The sequence below is a fragment of the Nycticebus coucang genome, chromosome 10 (assembly GCF_027406575.1).
Source record: "Nycticebus coucang isolate mNycCou1 chromosome 10, mNycCou1.pri, whole genome shotgun sequence".
Classification (NCBI taxonomy): Eukaryota; Metazoa; Chordata; class Mammalia; order Primates; family Lorisidae; genus Nycticebus; species Nycticebus coucang.
The window spans coordinates 121,583,062-121,598,066 of record NC_069789.1 but is presented as its reverse complement, the minus strand read 5'-3'; the positions used below and the strand labels follow the sequence as shown (position 1 = coordinate 121,598,066).

The 15,005-nt window shown below is 52.0% G+C and overlaps 1 protein-coding gene across 3 annotated transcripts; it reads right to left on the bottom strand.

Annotated features, from left to right (window-relative positions):
• Positions 1-4,663: 4,663 nt before the first annotated feature.
• CNFN (cornifelin) lies at positions 4,664-7,011 on the bottom strand. 3 transcript variants are annotated; one of them, XM_053606416.1, is made up of 5 exons: positions 6,867-6,991; positions 6,119-6,299; positions 5,559-5,672; positions 4,983-5,119; positions 4,664-4,880 (listed from the first exon to the last, which is right to left on the bottom strand). In XM_053606416.1, the coding sequence occupies exons 2-5, from the start codon at positions 6,153-6,155 to the stop codon at positions 4,791-4,793; spliced, it is 378 nt and encodes a 125-aa protein (XP_053462391.1). In that variant the 5' UTR covers positions 6,156-6,299; positions 6,867-6,991; the 3' UTR covers positions 4,664-4,790. The 3 variants fall into 3 exon arrangements, with proteins under 3 accessions (XP_053462391.1, XP_053462392.1, XP_053462393.1); XM_053606417.1 differs by having other exon boundaries at positions 6,119-6,331; positions 6,867-6,901; XM_053606418.1 differs by lacking the exon at positions 6,119-6,299 and having other exon boundaries at positions 6,867-7,011.
• Between the last annotated feature and the right edge of the window lie 7,994 nt (positions 7,012-15,005).

Genomic DNA, 15,005 nt, shown 5'->3' with positions numbered 1-15,005 from the left:
GGAGATGTGAGCAGTGAGGCCTTTCACCCCTCCCTGGATTCCTGCTGCAAGGAGACCCCATTGTGGCCCCAGGGTAGAGGAACAGACTGTCTTGGTCGCAGGCACTGGTTTTATTCTGGGTCTTGATGTAAGAGCTCAAACTGGACAGCAGAGGGGCTAAGGTGAGACCCCAGCACGGCAAGCTTTCTCTAATTCCAGAAAACTGTCGTGGCCAAAGCTGACAGCATCTTAGCTGCCAGACCTCTGGGCAAGCAAAAGCTCTGATGTGAGGGCAGGTCTGTCTCCTCGTCAGCCTCTACTCTGGTGGACATTTTACTGGGAGCATTAAACAATGCGCCTTTTCTTTCTCTCTCTCTTTTTTTTTCTGAGACAGTCTCACTTTGTTGCCCTGAGTAGAATCCTGTGGTGTCATAGTTCACAAAAACCTCAAACTCTTGGGCTCAAGCAATCCTCTTGCCTCAGCCTCCTGAGTAGCTGGAACTACAGGTGTCACCACAACATCTGGCTAGTTTTCCTATTTTTTAGTAGAGATGGGGTCTTGCTCTTGCTGAGGGTGATCTCAAACTCGTGAGCTCAAGCAATCCACCCACCTCGGCCTCCCAGAATGCTAGGATTATAGGCATGAGCCACTGCGCCCTGCCATGAGTGCAAGCTGGTTGTTTCATCAGGTCCTCAGCTGAGGACACAGTTGGACTTTAGGGGTGTGTGAGTCTTCAGAGTGGCCTGGGAATAACATGCTGTTTTCTGATTTTACAGGCAATTTAAAGAATTTTTAGGGATTACTGACCACACTGGAGTTTCTGCCTTTACCAGCTGACAGTAGTCCCTGTCCCCCAAGATATGAATATGAGCTTACATTTCCTGAGTGCCAGATGTTACATGGTTTGCTCAGCATGTTGCTGCAGCAGTTTTACTTGATCTTTCTAACAGCCCCATGAGGTAGGTACTGTGCAATCCCCGTTTTGCTAAAGAGAAAACAATAGATGTCATTTAGCTATTGAGTGACAGCTGCTGTTTGAACACTGGTTACCTGTCTGACTCTCAAATCCATATATCTGATCACCACTCTCACATGTCTGACCACTAGTCTTTCCACCTCCCAGGGAAGGGAACTTCATTTGTGCTGATCTATCCATGGGGCTGAAAGTCACCCTAGCACGAGGCAGGCAGAGGGGCACCAAAATAGCTGCTTTCTACCAGGCACGGAGGCTCATGCCTGTAACCCCAGCACTTTGGGAGACTGAAGGGCAAGGAGTGCTGTGTCTGGGAGTTCAAGAACATAGGGCAATATAGCCAGATCCTGTCTCAACAAGAAATTAGCTGGGTGTGGTGGTGTGTACCCGAAGTCCCAGCTGCTTGAAAGCTGTGGTGGATCACCTGAGCTCAGAAATTTGAGTTTACAGTGAGCTACGATTGCACCACAGATTTTGTCTTAAAAAAGAAAACAAAAAGCACTTCTGCTGGGGGTAAGGCAAAATTTATCAACTAGAGGGCTAAAAAGCAGCAGGATGTGGTGCCAGAATGAGGGAGTCCCAGGCCCAGAGGAAAGTTTATCCTGCACGGCCAGAAAGGAGCTCAGGGAGAATCCTCTGGGCTGTGCTTGGACCTCTTAGGTAAGGTCTCTACCTAGCAGTTATCCTGTGACTTTACCCTCCTAAGCAGAGCATTTGCACCTTGTGACTGGCCTTGTCTCTGGGGGATGCTGAGCCACTCTGACAATACCTGTCAGGGCTACACACGTGCTCCTGCACAAATGCCGCATAGTGCAATTTTGTCCACCCACCATGTCAGCCTCTCAGCTGTCACTTCTCCCTGGACACACCCGAATGTAAGAGGCATGAGGTGGGGTGGGGGGGAAAAGTCTGAGCATGGGGGCATGGAAGGCCAAGGGTCTGGGTTCTAGTTCACTTGTGGCTACCAATACCCTGGGGACTTCAGGGAAAGGTGGGAAATTTTACTAAGGGCCTATAGCGCTCCAGGCACTATGCTGGGTACTTGGCATAAGTCTTTAAAAAATCTCTCCAGTGTTGCCCGTGGGAGATACAGGCTCCTATTCCCAGATTCGAAAGCTAAGTCTCTTTCTTAAGAACTCAGGGCCACTTAAGAGGCAAGCCCTCTGACCCAAGCCTAACTCTGTGTTGCCCTACACATCACCTCCAAAGTCATTTCCCCTTTCTAAGCCAAAATCATCTATAATCACAGACAATGGGCCCCACACCATTGTAGGTTCTGGGGACGTAGCAGCAAACAAGGTCCCTGCCCTCATGGAGCCAATAGGCCAGTGGAGTGCTGGATAAAAAGGAAATGATGCATTATGATGAAGGGAGCAGGGGATTGTTAAATGTTCTTGCTAGTTAATGTAAGGCAGGAAGGGAAAACCTCTCTCATAAGATGCCACTCGAGCAGAAGTGAAGGAAGCAGTTAGAAGGACATATGAGGGAAAGATGCTCCAAGCTGAAGGAACAGCTAATGCAAAGGCCCTGGGGTGGGAGTGTGCCTAACATTTTGTAGAGAACAACAGATTCATGGGGTTGAAGCTGAGGGAGTAACGGGGAGACAAGAAGGAGAGTCACAGGTCCTGCATGTCTTTGGGCTGTGGTGAGGACTCTGACTTTTGTGGGGAATGGAGCCATGGATGTGATCTGACTTAGGTGTACCAGGATTCCTCTATCAGGAGGACTAAATAAGAGTGAGAAGCCCCATGAGGAAGCTGCTGTTTTCATTAAGGTTGAAGAGGAGGGTGGCTGGGATAAGATGGGGGCAGAGAGCAGGAGAAGTGAGATTCTGGATACTTTCTGAAAGTAGAGCCAGCTGCATTTGTTGACAGATGGGACGCTGGGTGAGAGAGAAAGCGACTGAGCAACTGGAAGGATAGAGCTTGCTATACCCTGATGTGGGGAAGACTGGAGGACAAGGAGTAGGCTTAGGGCAGTGGGCATCAGCATTTAGGTTTGAGACATGTCATACTGGAGATGGTTCTTAGATATCCCACGTAAAGATGTCACTTGATGGAAGAATGACAATAATACATTGATATTGGAATCCACCTTATAATAGTAACATTAACAGTGACTTGTTGAGTTCATACTTAGGCCTTTCCCTCTGTCCTATCCCTTGTTCTCCTAGTAGTCATTTGACAAATTAGGGATTGTTATCCTCAAAGGGGGAAACACGTTCAGAAAGGGTTATGAAGTCACCAGGATAACACAGCTAATAAATGCAAGAGTCAAGATTAGATCCCAGTTCTGTCCAATTTTGAGACCTGACCATTTTCTGATTTGCCAGTTGCTTTTATGGTAAAGAGGTTTGATCAAACTAGGTAATCCTTAATTCCTTTTAGCGTCAGAGCCTCCAGCATGGCAGTTCTCTGCTTTGGAACTTTGGAGACAGAAATTTCCCATGCCCATTAGAATTGGAGGCCCAAATCCAGCCTTATTTATTTATTTATTTTATTTATTATTAAATCATAGCTGTGTACATTAATGCAATCATGGGGCACCATACACTGGTTTTATATATAATTTGACACATTTTCATCACACTGGTTAACATAGCCTTCCTGGCATTTTCTTAGTTATTGTGTTAAGACATTTATATTCTACATTTAGTAAGTTTCACAGGTACTCTTGTAAGATGCACCATAGGTGTGATCCCACCAATCACCCTCCCTTTGCCCATCCTCCCCCCTTCCCCATATTCTCAGGTTATAACTGGGTTATAGCTTTCATATGAAAGCCATAAATTAGTTTCATAGTAGGGCTGAGTACATTGGATACTTTTTCTTCCATTCTTGAGATACTTTTATTTATTTATTTTTGAGTCAAAGTCTCGCTCTGTTGCCCAGGCTAGAGTGCAGTGGCACCATCATAGCTCACAGCAACCTCAAACTCCCGGACTATAGTGATCTTCCCATCTCAGCCTCCCAAGTAGCTGGGACTACTACATCTGGCTAATTAAAAAAAAATTTTTTTTTTTAGGGATAGGGTCTTAACTATGTTGCCCAGGCTGTCTCAAACTCCTGGCCTCAAGTGATGCTCCCATCTAGGCCTCTCAAAGTGCTGGAATTTACAGGCTGAGCCACCACACCTGGCTAAGTCCATAGGTGTTAAGTGAGCCCTGGGTCACTTCTTTATTTTTTTTTTTTATTATTTTATTTTATTTTTTTGTAGAGACAGAGTCTCACTGTACCGCCCTCGGGTAGAGTGCCGTGGCGTCGTCACACGGCTCACAGCAACCTCTTAACTCTTGGGCTTACACGATTCTCCTGCCTCAGCCTCCCGAGCAGCTGGGACCACAGGCGCCCGCCACAACTCCCGGCCATTCTTTGGTTGCAGTTTGGCCGGGGCTGCGTTTGAACCCGACACCCAGCCCTGGGTCACTTCTTTGAACGTAGGGCCTGGCCTCCGCCAAGACTGCCTTTCTGCTTTTGCTTATATTCAGGATGCAGGCAGAGCTTCAGACAGGGAGTCTGCAGCTAAGGGGTTAGTGGCTTCACTTTGTCAGGTGAGGACTCCCCGGCTTTAAGGTCTTTGAGTGGAGGTCAAAGGTCTGACGCCAGAACTCCTGGGTCCACACCTAGGCATCTTTTGAGTGTCCCCACCTCTCTCACCAAACCTCTCTCCACCCGGATTCCTTCCCTGGGACAAAAAGGAAATAGGCGGAGTTGGTTTTCGAGTTTTTATTGTGGGAGTATTTCTGGCTGCGGGACAAGGGCGGTGGGGCAGGCCCTCCCAGAAGGGGGCTAGAGGAGGCCAGGCAGGATCCGTGGAAAAGGAGGCAGGTGGACTTCTTTACTCTCGGATCTTCAGTTCCCGCGCCATCTGACAGAGGGCGCAGGGCAGACAAAAGGTGAGGGCCGCCCAGTCGTGTCCGATGGAGCCCTGGAGGGTAGTGGGGAGAGACAGAGAGAGGTCAGCAGCCCTGCTTTGGGTCCCAGGAGGCCAGTCCCAAATCCCCGCTGCACGGGTCCCCGGCCGGGGCACCTGGATGCGGTAGCGCTCGCGCATGCCGGTGCGGAGCGAGTGTAGGCCTCCGGGCAGGTAGGGCGTGCAGCAGCACTCGCCGAAGTCGTCAGAGATGCGGCAGGCGAGGCACAGAGGAGCGAAAGTGCCGCAGAGACCTGGGCGGGGCGCAGGGCGGTCAGGGACCTGGCCACGCGGGAGACCCCAGCCCGCTCCTCTCCCCGCCAGGGGCGCGACGGACACTGCCACCACGGAGGGCAGTCGAGGGTCACGGAGGGAATTGAGTGTTGGAGAAAGTGAACAAGAGGTCCCAGAAGGAACTGGGGGTCCGAGGAGAGGGTGGTTTAGCGATTGGAAGATAGAATGTGAAGGGAGAATTGGAGGTTACGACGAGGCAAGTTGAGTGTGCAAGTGTTGGAGGTGCGGTGTGAGGTCAGGATTCTAGGGAGTGCTGGGGGTCCAAGGAAGGGGTGAGGGTTAGAAAGTGGGAATTCAGAGCCCAAGGAAGGGAGGTGGGAGTGGGGTTGATGGGCACTGGAAGGAAAGGAAGTGAGCGTCTCTCCTCCCCCCCACCCCCCGCGACGGGTGGGCACTCACAGACGGGCATGTCGTTGCAGCAGTCCGTGAGACCTGTGTGCCAGTCACTGATCTGGGTTTGGTAGCAGCTGCTAGTGGCACACTGGGGCTGACTGGTCACTGGGTAGGACATGGCTGTGGAGATGGGAGGCTAGGTCAGCTGGTAGCCTCGCATTGCCCCTGCTACCCTTCCCTCTGCCGGGCAGTCTGGGCTCTGGGCGAGGCCACCAGGCCGCCCACTGAAGGGACTCCACTGCACCTCCCCCTTCCCTTCTGCCACATCTGGGCAGCAACACCCCAGCTTGTCCCTGATGATGCTGCGCCTGCACAGCCCCTTGAGCTGGGGGAGGGGTCTCCTGCACATCTGAGGAAGAGTGGGCACCACATCTGAGTGGGGCCTGGACATGCCACCTCTTCCTTCACGTCTGGGCCTGGGGTGCTGGGTTGCAGCATTTCTGGGGCCTCTGGGGCCTCTGGGGTGGAAGCAGGTGCCATCCGTCTTCAAAGTCAGGGTGCCCAGGGGAAGGAGGTGGCCAGTTTCTGAGCACTGAGAGGGTTGCTGGTCCATCCAGCGATCCCACCTTTGCCTTTCACGTTGTCGTGCATCTCAAACTGCATCTTGCTGGCCCTGAGGAGGTGGTGTTGGGGACGGCAGAGGTGGGTGCGGCAACAGCGGTGGAGTCTGTCCAAGGGATGCTGGATACTGGGAGGGGCGGGCAGGGGACTGGGGCACTAGGGTCTGGGCTCTCAGGGGGAGAGAAGCTGGGGAGAAAGAGGCCCCATCAGCCTGCCAGCTAGGAGAGACATGGGACAGGGGACGAGAAGGGGGTGGGGGCGAGAAACTCGCCCTTTTTTTACAGCTGCCCGACAAACCCCAGAGGACTGTCCTCATACCAGAGGCAGAGCTGAGAGAGACCAAAGAGACAGAGATAGGTAGAGTCAGGGACAAGGAGAGAAAGACATCAGAGCCAGGTGCCCAAAGAGATGCCACCTGTAATGCCCACAAGTGCCTAGCACTTTGACTTCTCTGCAAGCCCATTTCACAGATGGAACACTGAGTCCAGAGATATGAAGAGAAATGCCCTACATCTGATGACCCGGACCAAAGGGGTTAGTAGAAGGGATGCCGGGCCCCAGGACTTCCAAATTCAACTCAGTGCCATTCAGGCTAAGGAAGCATTCAGGAGCATTGAGAAAGACACAGATGTCCAGAGAGGTAGACAGTTGGAGATACGAAGGAGAAAGAAATGTGAGTGGAGTCAGGTAGATGGAGAGCAGAGCAGAGGTACCCAACCTCAGAGAAGAAGGCTACTGGAGGGGTGTTCCTACCTGCAGGACCGCGGTGGCAGTGATGGAGACAGAGGTGTGGGTGACACAGGCACTGAATTTTCTGTCAGTGGCCAGGAACCACTTATATGGGCGGGCCACACGGCCTGGGTGGGGCTCTGACAGAGGCGCCCAGGGAGCCAAGCCGGTCTGGCCCGGCCCTTTTGCCCCCACTAGGATTTCCCGCCCTCTCTCTCCATTCCCCATCCCCCCACTTCCCCTCCTGCCTCTCCCTCAGAACCCAGGAAATACTGTGAGCGTATGGGGGGGAGGGGCTGAAAACAGGAGTGGGCAGAGGTGGAGACTGAGAGGGAGACAAGGGCACAGCTGGGTCAACGTGCAGAGACCAAAAGAGGGAGAGAGGAATGGGGAGGAGATGGGGAACAGAGACTGGAGGGGAGGCAGGGACGTGGAAGGATGGGAGGGAGACAGGAAGATGTACAGAGAAAGAGACAGAGAGGGACAAAGGTCTGAGGAGAAATAAGGAAAGGGGAGACAGGATTCAGAGAAGGGAAACTGAGCAGGAAGGGTAGAGAAGCCACCACAAAGGCTTAGAGGGAAAGGAAGGCGGGAGAGGCGGGGCGGGGCGGGGGAAGGGGAGTGTAGTGTGGTATAGGGATCCGTTCTGAGGTCTCTCTCATCACAGCGATGCCCCCCACTTCCCTGGGAGACCAGGATATTGTCTTCCCTGTCAGGGCCAGGAGACACATGGGGAACACTGTGTTTTGGGTAGTGACTCATGCTTGAACCCAAGTAAATAAACACACTTCACTGCCAATTTGGGAAGGGAGGAGGCTGGGAACTGAGAAGCCGCGGCTCCTGAAGAAGGTGAATGTGGTCCAGGACTCCTGGTTCCTCACAGAGCAGAGGACTGGGGGCATGGACTCTGGGGTCCTCACAAAGCTGAGGACTGGGGCCCTGGACACCCGAGTCTCGTTAGGCTGCCCTGTCTGAGTAGGATGGGCATCCTCAGAGTCCAAGCTGCTGGGCTTCTGAAGGGTGAGGGGCTGGGGGTCTGGATGTCTGAGTCACCAAGGTCTCCCCCCAACAGGCCTGACGGGGTTTGGGTGACTCAGTTAGGGAAGCTGTGTTAAAGCTGGGTGGGGTTCCCAGGACGGGTGTCACCCCAAAAATGTAGGAGGCACCAGAAAATTGGGGTGTCACCTGCAGAGAAGGTGGTGTCATCGCCCCACTGGGTATAGGCATAGAGCGATGGCAGGTGGATCACCTTGCTGGCCTGGGAGCCCAGCAACATGCCAAGAACCAAGCCTTGGTCTCCCAGCAATAACCAGGTTGCTGGCTGTCCTGGTCCTCAACTTACAGGTGGCACTCATTGTCCTGCCTGTGCATGGCCCTCACTTGGTCTGGGAGCCTGACTGTCTGAGGGAGGTCTGCTCCCCACTTCTGTTCTAACATCCCTTCCTCCCATCTCTGCATCTTCATCTCTCCAGCTCTGAATCTCTCTCTCTCTTTCTTTCCTCATGTCTACAAATCCGTTTCCAAACCTCTGGTTCTCTGTCTGCATCTCTGGGTTTCTACCCCCACGGGTTCTGTGCCTCTGTGCTTTTTCCCTGGGGTCTCTGCCTCCTATGTCAGTATCTCTCCCCATTGCTCCCCATAGCTCCCCATTTCCAGGCCTGCCACAGGGCCCCATCTCCTCTGCTGTCTAGGCTACGGGTGCAGGTGACTCAGGGTCAGTCATCTCCGAGGACTAGAGGACTCCCAGGATGACATCTGAGTTGTCCTCAAGTTTCCTTTTCCCCTTCCTGACATAGCCTTGGGGCCCCAATTAGATACAGCAACTCACATAGATGAGGAAATCGGGACTGGGGAAGCTGTGAGGTGGCCTGATTCCGCGTGAGGAGGAAGGGCTGTAAACTGGAAGAGGGGAGGCCTGTGGGGCTTAGGAGTGGCAGTGGCAGTCACTAGGCATCTGGCCTCAACGCTCCCTCAAATAAGGCTGCCATGTAAAATACAGGATGCCCAGTTAAATCTGAATTTCAGATGAACAATAAATACTTTTTTTAGCATAAGTATGTTTTATGCACTATTTGGATATACTTATACAAAAAAGTATTCATTGTTTACCTGAAATTCAAATTAAACTGGGCTTCCTATATTTTTATCTGCTAAATCTGTAACTCTGCCTTCAAAGACAGAAGAATTCAGGACTCTGGCCCCCTCTTTTCCCACAGCCCAGAGTCCAGGTCCCAATCTCCTTCCTTGCCCTTAGAATGAATGGGACACCCAGCCTCCTACTCCCTTGGAATCCAGGCATCCAGACTCCCAGTCCCTTTCTCCCCATCATGCAGGCATCCAGGCAGGGCTGAGTCCAGTTGCCCAATGTGGGTTTCATAAGGCAGGTTGTGCCATCCATGGCCCCAGTAGAACCGGTCAGGCTGAGAGGACAAGTGAGTTGGCACCCCCCCTTCCCATCCTAAACCTGCTGTTTCCTTGAGGGCCAGCCCAGAGGGGCTGGGAGTGGAACAGGAGGGACTCAAAGCTCTGGGTGTGTCACTCTGTCTGGGTTTGGGTGTGTTGTGTCTCTGTGTGTGGTTGTGTAATTCTCTGGGTGCTTGTGTCTGTGTGGAGATTGTCATGATGTGTTGTGTCTGTGGCCTGCGATGTGACATGTGAAGGCGTTGCTTCTATTTGTATGTCTGTATTGCCCACCTGTGATTCTACATACTGTGCACCAGTATATAGAGTGTGCTCAGTTATTGTGGTTCTGTCATTCTAACTGGATGAAAGTAGCAATTATTTATTTAGTGGTAACCTTAATGTGATGGTCTCTGGAGCTAGAAAGCCTGGATTCAAATCCTAACTGCCTCTTTCTGGCAGGCAACCTCAGGCAAGTCACTAAACTTCTCTGCACCTCAATTTTTCAGTATGTAAAATGGGTTGTCACAAAGTATAAAATGAGTTGATTCATGTAAAATGCTTAGAATTGTGCTGGCACTGAGGAAACATTTTGTGCTTATGACTGTGATGTTGATGATGGTGATGATGGCGATGATGTTGTGTTCTTCTAGTTGCTGGGGATACACAGTACAGTAGTGAACTAAACCAAGTAAACTCACGGTCCTTCTAGTAGGGACTGGATGGCCTATCAGTGGCTGGCATGTAATTGCATAGCTGGGGTGTCTGTTTTGCAGGCAGAACAGGATATTTCTTAGTGTTGTCATTGCCGGGGATTCCATGATTGAGTGCCTAAATTTGTGTTTGTGCTTGTAGGTGATTATATGTGCTGTGTGTGTAATTCTCTAGTTGTGTGGGTACAAATACAAGAGGACACCTAACACGTGTTGTGAGGACACGTGTTTGGTGTGATCTTACATTTCTGACTCTGAGAAACGTGTCCATATTTGGAGTCTTGAGAACCCCTCTCTCGGCCCCAAGGCCACATCGTTACATGTCCCACAGATGACCCTGGGAGAGTGACTCCTTCCAAAATGAACCTCAGTTTCTCCCTAATGGGGACTGTGGATCCAGTGGCTTAAGAAGAAACACAAGAGTGGAAGAGAAGAGACTGGTGAGGCCAGGGAGGGGGGAACATGACGGTGACACAGAAAAAGGTGGCAGGATGGGGACAGGAGAAGACTTCCCAGAGAGATGCGGATGTTTGTCTATCCATTCTATGAACAATTTGCTGAGTTCCTGCAGTGTGCCAGGCCCTCAGGGGGGTCCAGGGTGTGACGGGAAGTAGGGAGACTCCTCCGAGAGATGAAGACCCCCAGGAAGGCTATTGGTGCCCCAGGGAGACAGGCTTACCTGTCTCCAGGATGGGCCTCAGTGACAGTTCTGAGGGATGGTGATACAGGATGGGGAGGCACATCCTATTGCCCCTCCCCAATCTTACCTGAGTTCTGATCTGTCCAATTCAAAGAACAGAGGCCGTGGGGGAAAGGCCCTTCCTAAGCTGGGGGCACCCCCATGAATCATTTTCTTATCATCTACTAATAGGATAATGATACATCTGCCCCTCCTAATCACTAGTTTTGACCCAAACTAGGCCCAACACCCACAAGAAGGGTTAGACAAAAGGAGTATTGTGGAGTCAGGGGAGGAAATACTTGAAAGTCCCCCTTCTTGGTCCTGCCTTCTCCAGGACCCAGGAGTCCCAGCTCTCAGCCTATCTCCTTTTGTTTTCTGTCTACCTTTTCTTCTCTCTCTTTGGGCCTGTTTCCTTTTGTGTATGTCCATCTGTTCTGTGTCTCTCCTGTCTTTTCACATTTGTATCTTAATTCTCCCTCACTGAGCCTCAATTTTCTCTCTTGTAAGATGGGGATAATAATAATCATCGTCATCATCTGATCTGAGTTAGAGTTGTGATGACAAAGATGCAAGACAATTATGTAAAATGCTTAGCACAGAACCCAGGCCACAGTAAACTCAATTCGAGTGCTCTTATTATTGTTTTATTATTTTTATCTCTCCGATGGTATATATGTTTTTCTCTTTGTCTCATGTGAATAACAAGTCTCCTCCTACTCTGGGTTCCCGTTTAGGGGTGAGGAAAGGACACATCCAGGCCAGAACTTCCCCAAGCCCCTTCCCTTTCCATCTCTATTCAGGACTCAGAACACATGCCTGGGGGCAAGGCCTGGCTTCAACCCCATAAATAGCTTCATAAAATCCTGAACCCCAAACCTGTCATCCCTGAACAGGCCAGTAACTTGGAATCTGGGAGTCCCCCTTCCTAGCTAGACCCTGCAGATTTCTAGCCCCTCCTCCCTCAGATCCCAAAGTTGGGGCCTTCAGTCTCTAGGTCCTTGGATCCCCAGCCTCCTCCTCCCTCAGGATCAAGGAGTCTGGGCTCTCAAGTCCCCTTCTTCCCTCAGACCCAAGGATCAGGCCAGCAAACAGCCCAGGTATGCGCCACCAGAAATCCCACTCATTGTCATTCTGCGCCCAGCCACACCCGCAGCTACCAGCCGCTTCATGCCTCCAGAGGCGACTCCTCCGACCCGTGGCCCCTACTGCCCAGCGCCACTCAGGGCGCTTTTCCCTAGTAGGCGTGGCCCACAGCCCAAGTCGGACTGCGATAGGCTCTCGGAGACGTCAGTCTCCGCCAGCCCCAGCCAGTCGACCTGGAGCCTGTGGGGTCGGAATCCGGGTGAGCTCTCTGCGATGCTGGAGCAGGCTCGCGAGGGAACAGGTTCTGCGAGTGCGACCGGGTAAGCCCTTTCCAGCACGACCAGTATTGGGATTCTGGACATAGCTGGGATGGGAAACGATGAGGCTTGGTGAGGCTCTAGACAGAGCGGGGAGCCAGGGCTAGCCCATTTAGTTTTGTTAGAGAAATTGAACCCGGGATGCACGATCTCAGATATTCATTCATCCATTCCTCCCACTCTAAGCCTGATTCTCGTCTGCCCCTGCCTGTCCTGTTTATCCATCCGCTCAGCCCTTCTAGCCCTCATTAATTCCCCTCACTCATTGATTCCCTTGTATAGCCACTCACTCTTTAGCTCACTCACAAACTCACCCACCTATTACTTAGTTAACCAAACATTTCCTGAGGCTTCTGGTGTGCCAGGCCTCGCTTTGGGTGATGGCAATGACCAAGATGAGTCAGGCCTGGGCCCCGCCCTCAAGAAACCCGGGTCATATGGGAGGACAGGTATTGATGCACAGGGGTGTGCAGAGGTAGGGGGAAGCCAGGAGAGCATTTTTGGGGTTTGGCATGGTCAGAGAAAGGTTTCCCAGGGAGGGACCATTGGAACTGGATCTTGGAGAAGCAAGAGGTGCCAGGCAAAGTGGAGAAGAGAGTGTAGGGCGGGTGTTTCAGCATGAACAAAGGCAGGGAAACATGCAGGAGCATACTGCGTGCAGGTGCCCAAGGGGAAGGCCAGTCAAGTCTGAGTTGCCAGCAGGGGCACTATAAGGCCGGAAGAGGACAAAGAAAGGGGCTTGGACTTTGTCCTGGGAGAAAGGTGTTGGTGAGTCATGGTAGGCAGAGCAATAGAGGATCAGGTCTGAATTGGGACCAGAACTGGAGGAATGAGACTGGAAGTCAGTAGTCCAGGAGGTGGCTTTGGCAGGGACCCAGCAGGAGAAGATGGAGCCTGGATCAGGGCAGAGGCTGAAGTGATAAGGTAGATTCAGAAGGCGGAGAGAACAGGATATGGGGACTGATGGCTATGGGACAAGCAGGTGTCCAGGATAACAACTAGAGCTCTGGCCTAGGGGTTGATGGAGCCATCTTTGAGCTGCAGGTTGATGGATGATGACTGTTTGGATGAGCAAGGGGTTCTGTGAGCTGGACCAGAGCCGGTGGGCAGAGCTCAAAGCTTCCACCTGGCCAGAAGAACAGGTGTAAAGTGGGCACTGGCTGAGAGGAGATGGAGGAGCCATGGAGTACTTGTTTAAGCAGGAAAGGACCAGGTCTGCTCAGGGCACTGAAAGAAAATGAAGCCCTGGAGGCAGAGAAGGAGCCTGAGCCTGCGACTCAGGCCAGTGGCTCTGGACCTTCTGGGAGAGTTCTGGGCCACAGCTTCCTCTCCCATCACACGCCCTGATTCAGAAGTCACTTGTTGGGTGAAGGAGGACCTCTGAGGTGAGGGTCCTGGCTTCCCACCCCCTCAGGAAACTGCTTCTGTGCTGCTGCATCTTCAGTCTGTCCCACCCTGCCAGCATTAAAATGTTCCATCACCTCTAAACACATGCTCCATATATACCCACTGCATGAGGCTCCCTTTTGGTACCCGCTGGCTCAATCCCTTTACCTTCCAGTTTCTCTTCAATCCACTACATTTGGCTGCTCACCTGCCATGGCCCTGAAATAGCACTCATGGTCCTGAAAGGTCACTGGGGTCACCTGCTCATTGCTGAGGCTTCAGGCGGACCCCTGACTCCTGCCTGGAACTCCCTTTGCTTTATATCCTCTTCTTTCCTGGTCACCTTCCTTCCTCACCAGCTGAATCTTTCAGCACTCACCTTGCACAGTCCACTCCTCCCTGGGGTGTTGCCAGCAGGGGAACTGTAAGGCTAGAAGAAGATGAAGAGGTAGGCAGAGGCTAGGCTGAGAAGCTTGAACTTTGCCCTGTGATGGAGGATAGTGGGGAGCCATGGAATAATTTAGAGAAATGGACGACTAGGTCAGAGTTGGGACCAGAACTGGAGGAATAATCCTTGGGATTCTCTCCATCCTGGCCCTCTGCTCAGCCCAGGCTTCCCAGAAAGGTTCCAGTCAGGTCATTCCTGCCTCCTGCTTCCTTCTGAATGGCCCTCTGGATTGTCTCATGGACACCTACCTCACCATGTCCAAAACAGTTCTCAGCATGCTCCACACGCCTCAAACAAACATACATACTTGAGCCTCCTTCCAGGGAAGAGACAGCCTCACAATCCACCTGCTTCTCTGGCCAGACCTGAGTGTTGTCTTTGTCCCCTTGCTTTCCTGTAACCCTGTCCCTATCCTCTGTTAGTTCTATTCATCCAACCTGTTGTGGCCCTGGGATGCCCCATCTATACCTGCTACTTTCCTGGCCTCTGCCCCAGCTCAGGCCTTATCTTCCCTTGTCTCCAGGCTCCTTCTCTGCCTCCAGGGCTTCATTGTCTTTCAGTGCCCTGAGCAGACCTGGTCCTTTCCTGCTTAAAGCAAGTACTCCATGGCTCCTCCAGCTCCTCTCAGCCAATGCCCACTTTACACCTGATCTTCTGGCTAGGTGGAAGCTTTGAGCTCTGCCCACCTGCTCTCACAACCTGGTATGTTTTTTACTGCCTAGGAAACTGCTCATCCTTTAATGTCAAGCTCTGATTACCTCTTCCGTGTAGCCCTTGCTGACTACCACAGATGGAATCCCTGGGTTCTAACAGCCTGTGTCTGTACCCCGATTGCCCTGATTCCAGGATCAGAAGCCCCTTGAGGGCAGGTCCTGGGTATAAATAATCTCCATTCCAAATCCAGGGTTTACAAGCCACCAGGCCTCCAGAGAGTTGGTTTGGGGCAGTCACCCCTGGGCAGAGCTTGAATTTCACTTTATTGCCCTTGATAGAGTGCTGTGCCATCATAGCTCACAGCAACCTCAAACTCTTGGGCTCAAGCAATTTTCTTGCTTCGGCCTCCCAAGTGGCTGGGACTACCGGCTTCCACCACACCTGGCTATTTTTGCTATAGGTGGACATAACTTGCACTTA

What these genes read in the sequence shown, in the direction of transcription:
- CNFN (XM_053606416.1), bottom strand. Translation starts at nt 6,155, where the DNA reads ATGCAGTTTGAGATGCACGACAACGTGAAAGGCAAAG. An exon ending in CGACAACGTGAAAGGCAAAG is followed by an intron (nt 5,673 to 6,118) that starts GTGGGATCGCTG and finishes CCATCTCCACAG; the next exon opens with CCATGTCCTACCCAGTGACC. An exon ending in CTGCAACGACATGCCCGTCT is followed by an intron (nt 5,120 to 5,558) that starts GTGAGTGCCCAC and finishes CGCCCCGCCCAG; the next exon opens with GTCTCTGCGGCACTTTCGCT.